This window comes from Pempheris klunzingeri, chromosome 14 (genome assembly GCF_042242105.1).
Source record: "Pempheris klunzingeri isolate RE-2024b chromosome 14, fPemKlu1.hap1, whole genome shotgun sequence".
NCBI lineage: Eukaryota > Metazoa > Chordata > Actinopteri > Acropomatiformes > Pempheridae > Pempheris > Pempheris klunzingeri.
This window is the reverse complement of record NC_092025.1, coordinates 7,862,461-7,875,606: the sequence shown is the minus strand read 5'-3', so window position 1 is coordinate 7,875,606 and position 13,146 is coordinate 7,862,461. Positions and strand designations below refer to the sequence as shown.

At 41.2% G+C, this 13,146-nt stretch overlaps 1 protein-coding gene across 1 annotated transcript in view; it reads right to left on the bottom strand.

The window, feature by feature from the left end:
* Positions 1-778: 778 nt before the first annotated feature.
* The window catches only part of pcdh1a (protocadherin 1a), a 70,861-nt gene continuing 58,493 nt past the window's right edge, over positions 779-13,146 (bottom strand). Inside the window, exon 4 of the mRNA XM_070844024.1 lies at positions 779-1,149. Coding sequence (XP_070700125.1) covers positions 779-1,149 — 371 coding nt within the window. The remainder of the gene's footprint in view (positions 1,150-13,146) is intronic.

Genomic DNA, 13,146 nt, shown 5'->3' with positions numbered 1-13,146 from the left:
AGTTTAAATGTTGCCACACAGCTTTCTCCACCAGTGGCAGAGCTCTACAGGGAGCAGAGGTAAAGGCCATTCTGCTATGATTAGGGGTCGGAGGTGGGTGTGATTGCGTGGAGCACATACATGCCTACCACGATATCGAGCTCCACTTGTGGAGATGGTTTCAATCAAGTCTAAACAGCAGCAGCAAAGAAAAGCTTAACTATGCTAAAATTCTGAGGCAAGTCTTTTTTTCAGCTTATGCCAGACAAAAATATATGTAGAACACACCATTCAAACGTATTTACAGCACTGTACATTAAGATAGACCGTTTCATTTGATTGTTAGTCAAAAGTGTTACGCCTTCTGATAGGGCCTAACTGGCTGTCTATTAAGGTATACCTAATAATGGCACAAGAGCACTGATCACAACTTTCAAATTCAAGAGATCACTTCACAGACTTGGCTAACTACAACGATAATTAGTTACTACTAAAGTAGCAATTACCATCAATCTGCATTTCCTTTTGATCTGTTTGAATTGTATCCTTCAAGATTTTGTAAAAATAAATGAGTGAGTGCATCAATTCATTTTGTGGAATTCTTAATAAATATGCTAATAAATTATTAATTTAAGGAGGAAATGACAAAAAAGAAGTGTTCATGCCAGTGATTGAATGAGTCACAGCCTAGTGTTAACTACAAAACGGGCATTGGCTTTAGCGTATGGACAGCCTGTTTCTCCTTCTGAAGTGGGTGTATCTTTTCTTCGTTTGTGCACCAATCAGATGATGATACTCCTCACAGGTAAATTTCTCGTTTTGGAGTGTGGGCAGAAGGGGAGGTGGGTGGGAACTCAGAGGCAACGCTCAGGGGCATCTCCTCTAAGGGGCAGTCCTGACTAACGTCGTGACCACTGCTGGAATAGGCACTGCGGGAGGGCGGAAGGCGCGACCGGTGCTCCTCACCACCCAGTCTGGCGCTCCCGTTTGCCAGGCGTCCCAGGCTCCCTCTCTCCTGGTAAGGCACGAAGGTGGAGAGTTTCGGGAGGTTCCTGGTCTTGCGTACAGGGGAGGGATGCCCGGGCATCCAGCAGGCGTCTGAGTGGCCCAATTCGCTGCACTCGGTCGTACAGTTTCCGGTCATTGCCACATCAGGGAGGGAGCGGATATCTGTGGGCAGGGGAGAGAAAACAGCACCATCAGAGAGAGCTTCACAGTGATAAACATCTGAATAACACTCATTTAAAAAAAAAAAAAGCCATAAAAAGGCATTTGCGAACAGAAATGGTGTCATCTGAAATACCCCATGAAACCCACCCCCCTCCTTGATGTCTTTGCAGCTGTTGCTAAGCAGTCAGCAGCAGTTGCTATGTAGCTGTTGCTATGCACTGTGTAATGAGCACTGTGTGTGGAGTCCACTAGCTGATGTGATACATTCAGGAGATGGCGTGCTGTGTCTGTGTCGTTTAGAAGTATCCAAATGCAGTTTGTCTGGTTTGTTTTTAAAATATCACTGAACTGTTAAAACAGAAATGCAGTGATTTCTATTATAAGTGATTTGCATGTTGTAAATGTGTCAACGTGAAAAAAGACTACAAAATACAACAGACACACATACTTTAGACGTACAGTGATTGGGTACAAAGGGAATGGCTGAATCCCTTTGGGCAAAACCACTGTTGAATGAGATATTGATTGACAGTGCTGAAATAAGTTCCCTGCCCTTGATTATCATCCATTTTCTATTCAACTGTTCCTAATTAAATAAATGGGTCCATGACCCAGTGACCTCATTTTAATGTACAAGCTCCAAAATAAGTTTGCCTCAGCCATCACTCAGGAGTATTACACGGTTTCAGAATGCAAAACTGCACTCAAGAACCTACGGATTTGTTTTCCAGAGATGTACAGCGAGCAGCCAATAGACCTGTTAAGCAGCCTACCTGTTGACAAGCTGAACATACAGCTCTGATTTAATGGAAATAGCACTCAATTAATCTTTGTTATCCCTTCAGACTCCGACTAGGACAGCCAAATCAATGTCTGCGAGGGGAAAAGCAGACGACTAAGATCTGTGAGTCTGCGATGTCACCCACGCGTAAACTTTTGATTGCTGTGATGAATGCATTACTGTAATGCCTCCATGCTGTCCACACCATGAAAGAGCACGTCCATCACCGAAGCACTGCCTTGTTTTATGTGGAGAAAGTGGAGAGAGAGAGAGCTTGACGCTGCACACACAAGGAGTAGAAAGATGCTGCTGCATGTGAATGATGCAACCACAAGAGATGACGTATTAGAGGCGGTGGTGAGAGTTCACAGCTAATAGAGAAAATGCCAGTTTGACAGTAAGCCTATGAGACGCACCATCAGTATTGTACTCATGACCAGTGGCAAGATAATTATCCCACAAAATGTCAGACCTCTGAGGCTGGAAAAGCTGCATCTGGCCCACCAAGGCCTCAATCAATCAAAAGCCAAAGTGAGACAGCTTGTGTGATGAGAAGGCATGACTTAAGATTTTAAACTGCTTAATAAAAAGGAGTGGAGGCTATTCGTTCTCATTCCCCTTATTTATGTCTAACATATTCATGTCTCATGGGTAATCCATATACAATTGTTCCATTGTTTATTAAAGAATGCATAGCTTGATCTATTGTTGTCGTTAATCTCATTGTTCTAATAATCCTAAATTGCTAGATGTTTAGGCTATTTAATACATTGACTTTACAATTGAGCGATGTTCTGCCTTATTCATGCTTAATTATATCATTGTGCTTAAGTGGCAAATTCTTCTCTCTGTTTACTAGGCCAATGTCAATGATTCTTTTCAAATGAATGAACTACACTTTTATGCCTGATTAAGAAAGAAGAAACTGAATTTGGAGCTCTAAGGAAAGACAGGCAACCCAGGCAAGAGTGTCTGTGTGTATGTGTGCGCTGCCTCATGCATGATGATTGGAGTTTCATTTTCTCTTAGCTCCGCTAAGAGCGTTGTCTGCATGCATCACTGCAGTGAAATGGACTCTTGCTACAAAAGATGTTCATGGGAAGAGAGTTGGGGAGAGGAGTTGAGGAGTACGCTTCCGAGCACAAGCATAGTCGTGTAGGCATCTTCTCCAAAAGGATTTCACACTTGATTAAAACCTCTCCACAGCTTCCAGGAGGTTTATGCCACACCAAGCGGCTTCGTGTAAAATTCAACGTTGCTCCACATCTAAAAATCAATGCACAGGAATGCACAGGAGCACAAAAGGTACATTTACGCAGCTTTTCTCAAACATTTCACATGCCGCAACTGGGCATGTTTTTGAAACTATTTGTGTGCATGTGAGTGAATATATGCAAAGAGAACTCACTGTCAGCCAGAAAAACATACAGCATTGGTCCATATTTGCCCATTTAATGTACCACTGTACCACTTATTCAGTCTCACAAAAGAAGGGATAAAAGACATAAAGGTTAATAGTCTCGCTGACTGCCAGGTTGGTAATTGACTTTAGGTCGACGGTGGTTTTAGAAAAACATAATTTGGACTTATGTAACAAAATGCCAACTAAATGAAAACATGTAATACAAAATGATACCATGCAGCGGTGGCAGGAATTAAAGCACACTCTGAACCGTGCTCATCTTCATCAAGGCCCAGAAAATCAGCAGTGACAGCTAAATACACCGTCTAGCTTGCCAAAGTCTGCCATTTTGCCAAAGCGCATATCACACGTCATCAAGAGAGAACATAAATGCTCTAATGCCAGCTATTTTAGTAGGCCATTACCTTGTCTGTTAGTGTTTCATCTCAATTTTATATGGTTTTATTTATAAAGTAGCTCTGACATATTGTCTGTTCGCAACAGACAATTTAACAAATGAGAGGTCTATATTCAACTGCACCCTGTCGTGTTGGAGAAACTGTTGCTTCACGCTGTCATTAGCATTACAGCGCATATCATTTCTAGTCACACGTGTCAGCCCACAAAAAGTTTTTCAACATGCAGTAATAATAAATTGCTCATCGTGCGGCTATGATACGGTGTATCACTTGTGAAAGCACATGGTTTTTTACACTTGCTTGCACTGACCTTTCTGTTGCTCTCAAATTTATCTCTACGAAAAAATCAATGCTGATAATTATACTTTTGTGTCTGCCTTTTGCTGTGGCTATTAGCCATCTGTAGCTGTAGTGCCCACTTACAGTGTGGCAGAATACCGTCTGCTCCGCACATCAAAACACACTCCCACACTCAGCTAAAACGATCATTGTTTGAATATTTGGTGGACAGGATGAAGCAAGTGAGTCAACCATGAGGTGAAGGAGCAGCCAAAGGCACGGTGGGAAAATTCGTATTTTCTCACCCACTCAAGCCTGTTTTCTCCTGTACCTATACCTGAAATAAATCTGCTCACAGTCTGGAACAAACCCTTTACAGTTTATAGTCTTGTATGTCATGGATGGAGAGCCAAGGTGGACAATGGAGAACAGATGGGCAAACCACAGCGCTATTATGCCACTAGCTGGAACAGGTTGACTGGATTTAGAGAGCTTGTGATTTGGTTTTGAAGAGCACTGACTCAATGACATTTCTTCACTGCACAGCACAATTCTTTTCCTCTAGACTTTGAGATAGATTGCACCTGTAGCTTTCTCCTATTATATTGGCTCAGTCCCATCTGCTTGCTTAAAGCAATATCATGAAAACGAAAAAAAAGAAAAACAGTAATTTCCACCTTGTACCACCTTCAGTACCACGTGAACGAGCCACAGTGAACCTTAGCAAAGCTTCTAAAAGCACTTCCACTGCAGTGGCATAACATGCACTCCACAGTGCCGTTACAGAGTGGGGGCACACACAGAGCTTAACCCCCCGGCTGACAGATACATGTGAGGGGTGGGTTTGCATGCTGCTTGCATCAGGGTGCCAGTGGGAGGTGTTGAGTGTCTGAGGCAGGCTTCCTCATCGTCTGATCCCCTGCCCACGGGCATGGGGGAAGCTGCCTCTTCCTGAGATTTCACACTGCTCCTCTCTGTTTGATTGCAAATGCTGCCTCTCCCCACCGGCTGCTTTCCAGCGTGTGTGCCACACCGCTATGATCGATGGCGAACAAATATAAGAGACCCACAGCTCATAGAGGGATAACGGGGGAAAGCAGCTACTATCGTCTGGGAGTGTGTGAGTGATATTAATGGTATATTTGTGGTCCCTGCAAACAGTTTATGTGGTAAATGACTTAAAGTTCCAAGAAACAAAAGGGGGGGAAAAAAAGAAAGAAATATCCCACATCTGTGCAGACATTAGTGTCTGGTGGTGGCTATCAGTACAATAGCTGGGTGTGAATATATGCTGTGGTTGTCATACTCCGTGAAGAAAAACAAGAAACCGGGGTTTTGTATTTCTTTAGCTATGACATGTCAAGTCTTGTTATTCAAGTACTCAGAACAGTTTCTCACAGTAAGCAGAAGCTACAAAAAACAGTCTTTTTTTTCTCCAGAGGGGAGCATTTTTTAAGAGACGAAAAAACTTGCTACAAGCACACAAACATAGTGTTGATATGCATGCATTTTCTTGCTCATTGTAATGGAATACAAAAGAACAATGGTGGAGCTTGTAGCCTGAGACATGCACTTTCTCATCTCATGAGTAAAATTAGAATGTGTAGGCTTGAAAGCTTTCTCACCTTACCTATACAGAAAGTGACATGCGAGATAAAAGCTGCCGTTAACCATTTAGTTCCAATAGTGTGGTGTTCCTCCGCAAATCATCGCTATGCATTTATTCTAAAGCATGCTTTTTGTACAACAATGCACATACACAGCATCTCCTGCCTTCTTAGGGAGCCTAGTTGGAAAAGTTTATTTTTGGAATCTATTCTAAATGCCTGGCTAACAGTGTTTTTGTGCCTTTTGTTTCATCAAAACAAAAACTTTTCACAGCAGTGGAGATCATTTTATCTCCGTTTGGTCTAAATGGTTAAATGTTTCGGTGGAAACGGCTTAATCAATTCTCGGTCAAATTGTCTACCGCCAGGATGCCAGGATAAGAGGTGGTATTGAAGTTTAAAGCACTTGTGTCAAAAGTCTCCTTCACAGATTCAGTAAGCTCTGAATGCTTTGCTTCCTGAGCAGGCAAGCCTCTTGCTGACAAAGGCTGATGAGTGGACATGTCGGCCAGAGGCACGTCAGGAGGAGCCGCTGTAGATGGTTCAGTGGGTGATGGTACACCTCCTGTCAGTTCGCTCACCATCCACCATTTTGTCTTAGAGTTCCTCTATTTGAAGACTGCCTTTTGTATCACTGCATTTGACAAAGCCTTAGCACCTGCTGACAGATCACGCTATGCACCAGCTCCTCCAATTGAGAAGTTGATATGCGGTGTGAAATGTCAACCAGGACGAAGGCTTTGTCAAACTGTGACACACACAAGGCATCTTCAGATACAATAGATTCAAAACATTGGGGGACCGAAAGGAAACAGTTCTAAATGATGATATAGTTGCTTTTGTAAGTAATATAATCGTTTCTCTGTCGGTGCACCGAGGTGTGTGTGATATGCTTGTGTGGAGAACAGCTTCATGCCTCTGCCCACAACAATATGTTTTGGTTTGCTGGCCAATTACTGACTGGAAATTGCATTCTGAACCTTGACAACAGTATATTGATCTGCAGCAGCTGCCAATGCAAACGTGAAAAAAACCACACACACACACACACAAATGATTTATCATGAACATAAGAGATTCAGGCTGATTACCATATAAGTTCCCAGTTTCAAGACTATTCCTCCACTGACTTGGTTCAAACAATAACAGTTTTGCGATCAATGAATGGGACTGCAAGGCAACATCAAATAAATAAAGCAGGTCTCCAGATAATCTATCAATCTATTCGCATTAAGGCATTGCAGCACATAAGTACAGTATGGCTTGACCACGGACTTACTGTTAAACAAGTTAACTTGAAAGAAAAGATGCTTACATCGTTTTGCTTAAATCTTTTAAAAGAGCAGTCAGCTTGGATAACAAACAGCATTACTCTATACGCTGTACTCAATCTCATATTCATGCAGAGAGGGCTTCGGGGACTCGGAGTAGAATGTGCATGTTGACTTTGAAGGGTATTAGTTAGACATCAGTGCCTAAATTTAGAAATTTGCATTTGTTCTTTAGGCCATTACAGGTATTTTATTAATGCTGTTCATTTGAATCTTTATTGCGGGCCGTGCCGAAGTTGATACAGGGTGTAGTATGAAACACAGGGATGCTGATTAGGATTAAACTGCAGCTTTTGTACGAAGACCCACTTGTTCGTAAATGTGCATTATGTAGATACAACTGAACATAATATATGTGGACAAAATGAACTATTTGGAATTGGGTATGAAAATATAATCATAATGTTTGGAGTTGTACTTTAACAATATGATGAATATGAACAATAAGATTGAATAATAAAAAAAAAATAATAATGGCACAGACGTTTTAGCCGTCATAAATTTACCAGGAAACCAAATTATATAATCCTATCATGTATTTATGGTAGCAGTGCGATAACCTGCTCACATAATTACATTTAGGCTCACTCTCCTTCGTCTTCTCGCTGTCTCTCTCACTCCTGAAATACGAAACCATGCATTTCCCATGCAGTTTTCTGTGTAATTTAATTAGAATAGCTCAAAGAAATGTAGACTAAATCCCTGTGGTGTGGGGTTGTGACTGGACGCTCAATATGCTGATGATTTTTGTGTGGTTTTTTTTGGTGACTTTTCTTTTGCCATGAAGTGTAACTCCATTACAATTTCTGCACAGCTCAAACAGAGAGAAGACGGGATATCCATCAGTTTGAAACTTGGTTAGAAAATGTTAAGAAGGCATTTCTAGTTGAACAACTTGATTCTGAACTCACTCTGCTTTGGTTACAGTAGTTCCGCTGTGGATTGGATGGGTACGTCAAAAAAAAAAAAAAAAAAAGTCTACAGAGGTCTGTGTCTGGTATAGATTAGCTAATAAAAACATACAAGACATTATTCAGCTTAATAACTGGTGACAGCGCTGAGGCTGGAAGTGAAAATGGAGATAAGAAAAAATCAAAACCAAAAATACTTGTTTTGTGAAGTTTTATGACTGATTTAATGGGAAATATTGTCATGATAATTAGCAGACTGTTTTATCACCCGGTTCCTTTGCTGATTACTGTGTGACATTTACTTGAAGAGTCACTTGTCTATTCCTGTCTCACACCCAAACCTTCTTTCTTCTTCTTGTCTGAATGTCTCTTTCTTGGTCCCTGCCTTTGAAGCTTTCTTCCTGCTTTAGGCTTTCACACTTGCACTCCACGGCCCCCTTCGACCACAGCGGCAGCGCTCCACGGCCTCATAATAGCAGGTGGAAAATGTTTCATTTCGCGGAAAAAAAAGAAACATTCAGTCTCACTGTTAATGTTCATTGCATTTAAGCTTTTCATTTCCTTGAACCAAATTTTCCTAGAAACACTTAAAGTAATGGGCTTTTTCTACTCGGGGCGCAAAATGTTACTGTTGTGCTTCGCTCTTCGCCCACATACCAACCTGTCTCTAAGAGCTTCCATTTAACCCATTACAGAATTCACTTTATTGACTTCAGTAAAAATGGCTTTTTCTTTTGTATCTGGAGCAGGTGGGGGGTGTCCCATAATATACCCAGTACCCAATATGTTGACTGGATATTACTGGTTCTATGTTCAAATCACACTCAATAATGTGAGTCATCTGCAATTTTATTCTCATCAATACAAAAATCAAAGTCTTACTTATATGATCACGATCTACAGCTCTAATTATCAAAGAAGGAATTATTTTCCTCAGTGGATTTTCCCCTGGAGTTAATTCCTATGCACCACTTTCATGCTCACTATCTTTCACTCATTGATCTTATTGACGTGCAAAACGGATATCCACTTGTTGTTTTTTTCCTCCCTTTTCGATCAAGATGTTATCTCTTCACTAATTCTGCCTTTGATCTCCACAGTCAGTGTGAGACATGGCTGACTTAGGAGTGCTAGCCGCTAATTAGCCTTCACCTGCTAGTCTGAAAACAAAATATAAACTTAGAACACAGCATCTGAGAGGTTGTTACTCTGCAGTGTCACATTCTTATTATCTTTTTCATGTCTTGCGGGTCATATAGCATTGCCGTTGGGCATGCTTGTTTCACGACAGCTTTTATCATTTGCTCATGCATCATATCCTCAAACAAGAAACCGAGTGCTCAGGCAAGTAGTCTAGATGCATTCCAGGCAATTGCATATGTCAGCACAAATGATATAAAGAGATAACTGTGATTAAAGTTAATATACACAGATTTAAATAACACAATCACATGAGGTACATCATTTTAATGCCAAGTACGGACAAACATCGACATAATCTCACAAAATCCGATCTTTACATTTGTGCACGCAGTCCATGCTGAGGCTTAATAATGACCCAGGAGAGGAAAAGCTTTATTTGACCATTTACTGCAGATAGAGAGTTGCTGCATGACTGACAATTCTCTGGGAAAGTCAGCATCCTAACGCAGTCGGATGGAAAGCTCTGTTCCCACACTGCTCTGAACAATACAGCTATGAGTTTGGAGCAGGACAATTCAAATTTATGACATGATGAAATATGAAAATTGCCTTTTGTGTAGCAGAGAGGCAACAGCAGCAATCTCCCAAAGCTGCTCTACCCGTCTATACCCTCTGCTAGATGATAGCCTTTCTGTTTTGACTACGGGAAGGGGGAAAAATATCACATGGAATCAAGAACATGATTGAGTATATAATTATAAAGGGAAACTGCAAATTTCAGTCTTTAAATATGGACTCATAGAGGAGCGCAAAACACAGAAGGCAGCAGGGGGTCATCATATTGGCTTCTGAGGCCAGCGTGATTCCATCCCCCCTGTTGTTACTTGCTGATCCATTGCATTCAGCTGGTTGTGTTTGATTGACTTTTATAAGCTTGGCGCGGAGAAGAAACGTCACCGTTCACGTGGATTGATGTTTTTGAAGACCTTCAACAGAAATAAGAGAAATAATAATCTAAGACAATAACACGCTGACCTTATATTTGCTCAGATATGGCGTAATTGTCTGGGAGAGGCAGGAATTCTTTGGCATATCTGGAAGGTCGACTATTTTGGTTAATTGAATGAAGACCACACCTGCACTTTAGTGCTATCTTGTGTATTAAAGGGGCATTAAAACAGCTATATAAATGTTTTATCACATTACAATAACTAAAATGGACAGGACATCCACCGCAATGTGAGATAATAAAATGAAAATTTAATGAACCAATGGGCAAATTGGGTCACGCACACAGTGCAGTAGTCTGGGTCTCTGACCCTGGGTATGCATGGCTTAATCTTGATGTTTGGCTAAGTAAGTAAGGACTTTCTGAAGTAGATTTTTGCAGCAGTGTTGGGCATATTCACTATGATTTTGTGCCATATGGCTTGTGGTGAGCTAAGTTGACGGTATCAAGTGCAAATGAGCCACAGCAATTACAACAACTAAGCAGGAAAGCAGTAAGAGAAGGAGGAAAAAAACATACAGCAAATGCGCAACAAGAGTAAACATCGCTGTCGTTTTTATATTAAAGTGGCTGCACTCGCCATCTGTTTTTCAGTGCCTGTGGTGGCTGTGTGTTTGATGGGTACCTCATCTCCAGGCTAGATACTGTTTCAAAGTAGACAGCTCATCAAGATGAGTGACAAGTGTTGGGGCCTTGCAACATGACCATCTGAGAGGGAATCACCCAAAGGAAAAGTGAAAAATCCTATAATTGCTTTAAGTAAAATGGACCTTGGGTGGTGACCAAGGAATTGCGTCGAGACCTACAGCACCTGTCTCTGTTACAGCTCTGTAGTTTGGAACTAGCCAAAATCTGTCACAATTTTACAATGAAGTCAAGTACGTTCTCTAATTAGCGCAGAGATCCAGCAGAAGTGGACGGTGGAAACAAGTTGCATCGTCATGCAAAATTCTGTCAGAATTACTCTACTTTTGGCATGTGAACAAGGGCTCTTTATGATTAGCCTGAGTCTTAAAAGTGAGTTTTGAAAGCCAAAAATTAACACTGAGATGCAGCGCTGATCAAAACCTGAAAAAAAAAAATAATACACACATTTTGTGTAGGAGGGCCGTAAAATGTTAGTTGTGTCACCATAAATGAAGAACACTGTAAATGCTTGGCCATGAGGTAAAGCAAGACTAATTTAAGTAATTTCTATTTTGCTTAAGGCGTGTAGAATATTGATTGCATGATATACCACGTTAACACAAAATCGCAAATTAAGAATTGATCTATTCACCAGGAGGATATTTCCATGTGTTGAAAAAAAAAAAAAAATGTACTGCTGCTTCCCATTTAGTGTAAGAGGACATTTTCAGTTTCACTGGAAGTGGCCCTCATTGAGTTTGTATGGTCCTTGAAATGCAGGGAATTCTGAGATATTCTCAAATGGCTATAAGAAAGCCTTAAATTGAGAGCGGCTCCATTCCTCTGTAACTCACTGAAAATAAGGAAATGCATGTCAGACCCATACAGTACGACTCCAGTCCCTCAAGTGCCATCCATCATTGAAGAGCAGAACACTAGTTAGAGGGAAGTTCAGCAGCTCTCCGTCCCCATCACACCATGATGGAGAGATGACCCCTGGGGCCTTTCTCTGATGCCGGCTTGAGCTGCCCGACCAACTGAGGTTGAAGTGGATCTGGCCCCTAGCCAGCATCCCCTCCCCAATGCACAGTGCTGTACCTGCTCTACGAATCACATCTGGGGTGAGACTGGGTAAGACCCACTGAGAGCAACAAAGCTCTACCACCACTTTCTATTTCTGCCTCCACAATTATCCTTAAAGTTTCAACTCAGGGTCCCATGGACCTGCCAGTGGACACTCAGCTAAAAGGAGCGTCTCTTATAGCCACGAGCTACGCCTGGCTAATTAAGACATTTTTCTCCGTGTGTCCTTATACATTCCAAGCCTGCGTTTACACACACATTACCACCTCCAAACCTGCTGCTTCAGCATGCTGTTGCCCAGACTCACTGGTGTGGCAAGAGCAGGCAGCATGCTATCCAATTTTTGCCTAAGTACAGAAAGCCATCCACTTTTGTTAGAGTAATACATGAGCACATCTAAAGCTTAGGGATACTGGCTTAGGCATACTGGCTCACTCATTCATTTTACAAGATTAGTACTAAAACCAGACATTTTCAGTGGCAGCATGGTGTTAAAAGCACTATTTATGGAACCTAATGTGTGCTTATACTGCATGTGTGTGCTTTTCTTTCTGCACATAATTCAAAACACTCATCTGGGTTTTCATCCATGTCATATACGTGTGGATAAGAGCTGCATAGCTTGTGTAGATCTGAATTAAAATGTAACATACTGGGAATCTGTCCCTACAAAATGTTCCAGCAATGTACTAAATCACTTATGATTTTTGCTATCCTCTTTTTCATTATCCAAATATTTTCACGTTTTGCTTATTATCTAAAACACATTTCACCCGAATGCAAAGCTTGATTTAAAAAAAAGCAAAGCAAATAAATGTAAATAAAAACCCCACAGATATTCCAACTATAACTACAGACCCAAATAAGTTTCAGGTTCTGACAAAAACATGCTTAAGTGTTACTAAAGTCTTCGAGTAAGCTGGACACAATGATGAAACTACAGAGAAATCACTTTTATGTCTAAAAGAAGGTGGTATGAAAGTGAATGCAAGGGGTAGATTTATTGGGATAATGGGGCTTCTACTCTGGTTCCATCTAGATTTCACATGTGGCTGCAATCGCTGCCACTGAAGAATATGGCTGTTCAATCCAAAAGAGAATACACCAATTCTTTACTTTGCAACAGTTAATGATCTGTGATACCATGTCCTTTCTCTCACATGGCCCTGTTCAAAGGTCTGGCCCTATAATAATATAATAATAATGAATGAATAATATAATGACACTATAATGTGTGCAGCCAAAGTTTGGGATGACTGTGTAAGGCTCATTGTTAGTGATCACATAAGCGAAAGCACATTTTCAGATTCAAATTGGCCGGAAGGAAATTTAGACACATTCAGAACTGTGACGTGTTGACACATCATCAGTTCCATTTTGGATTCAGCTGCATTGTCCCATAAAA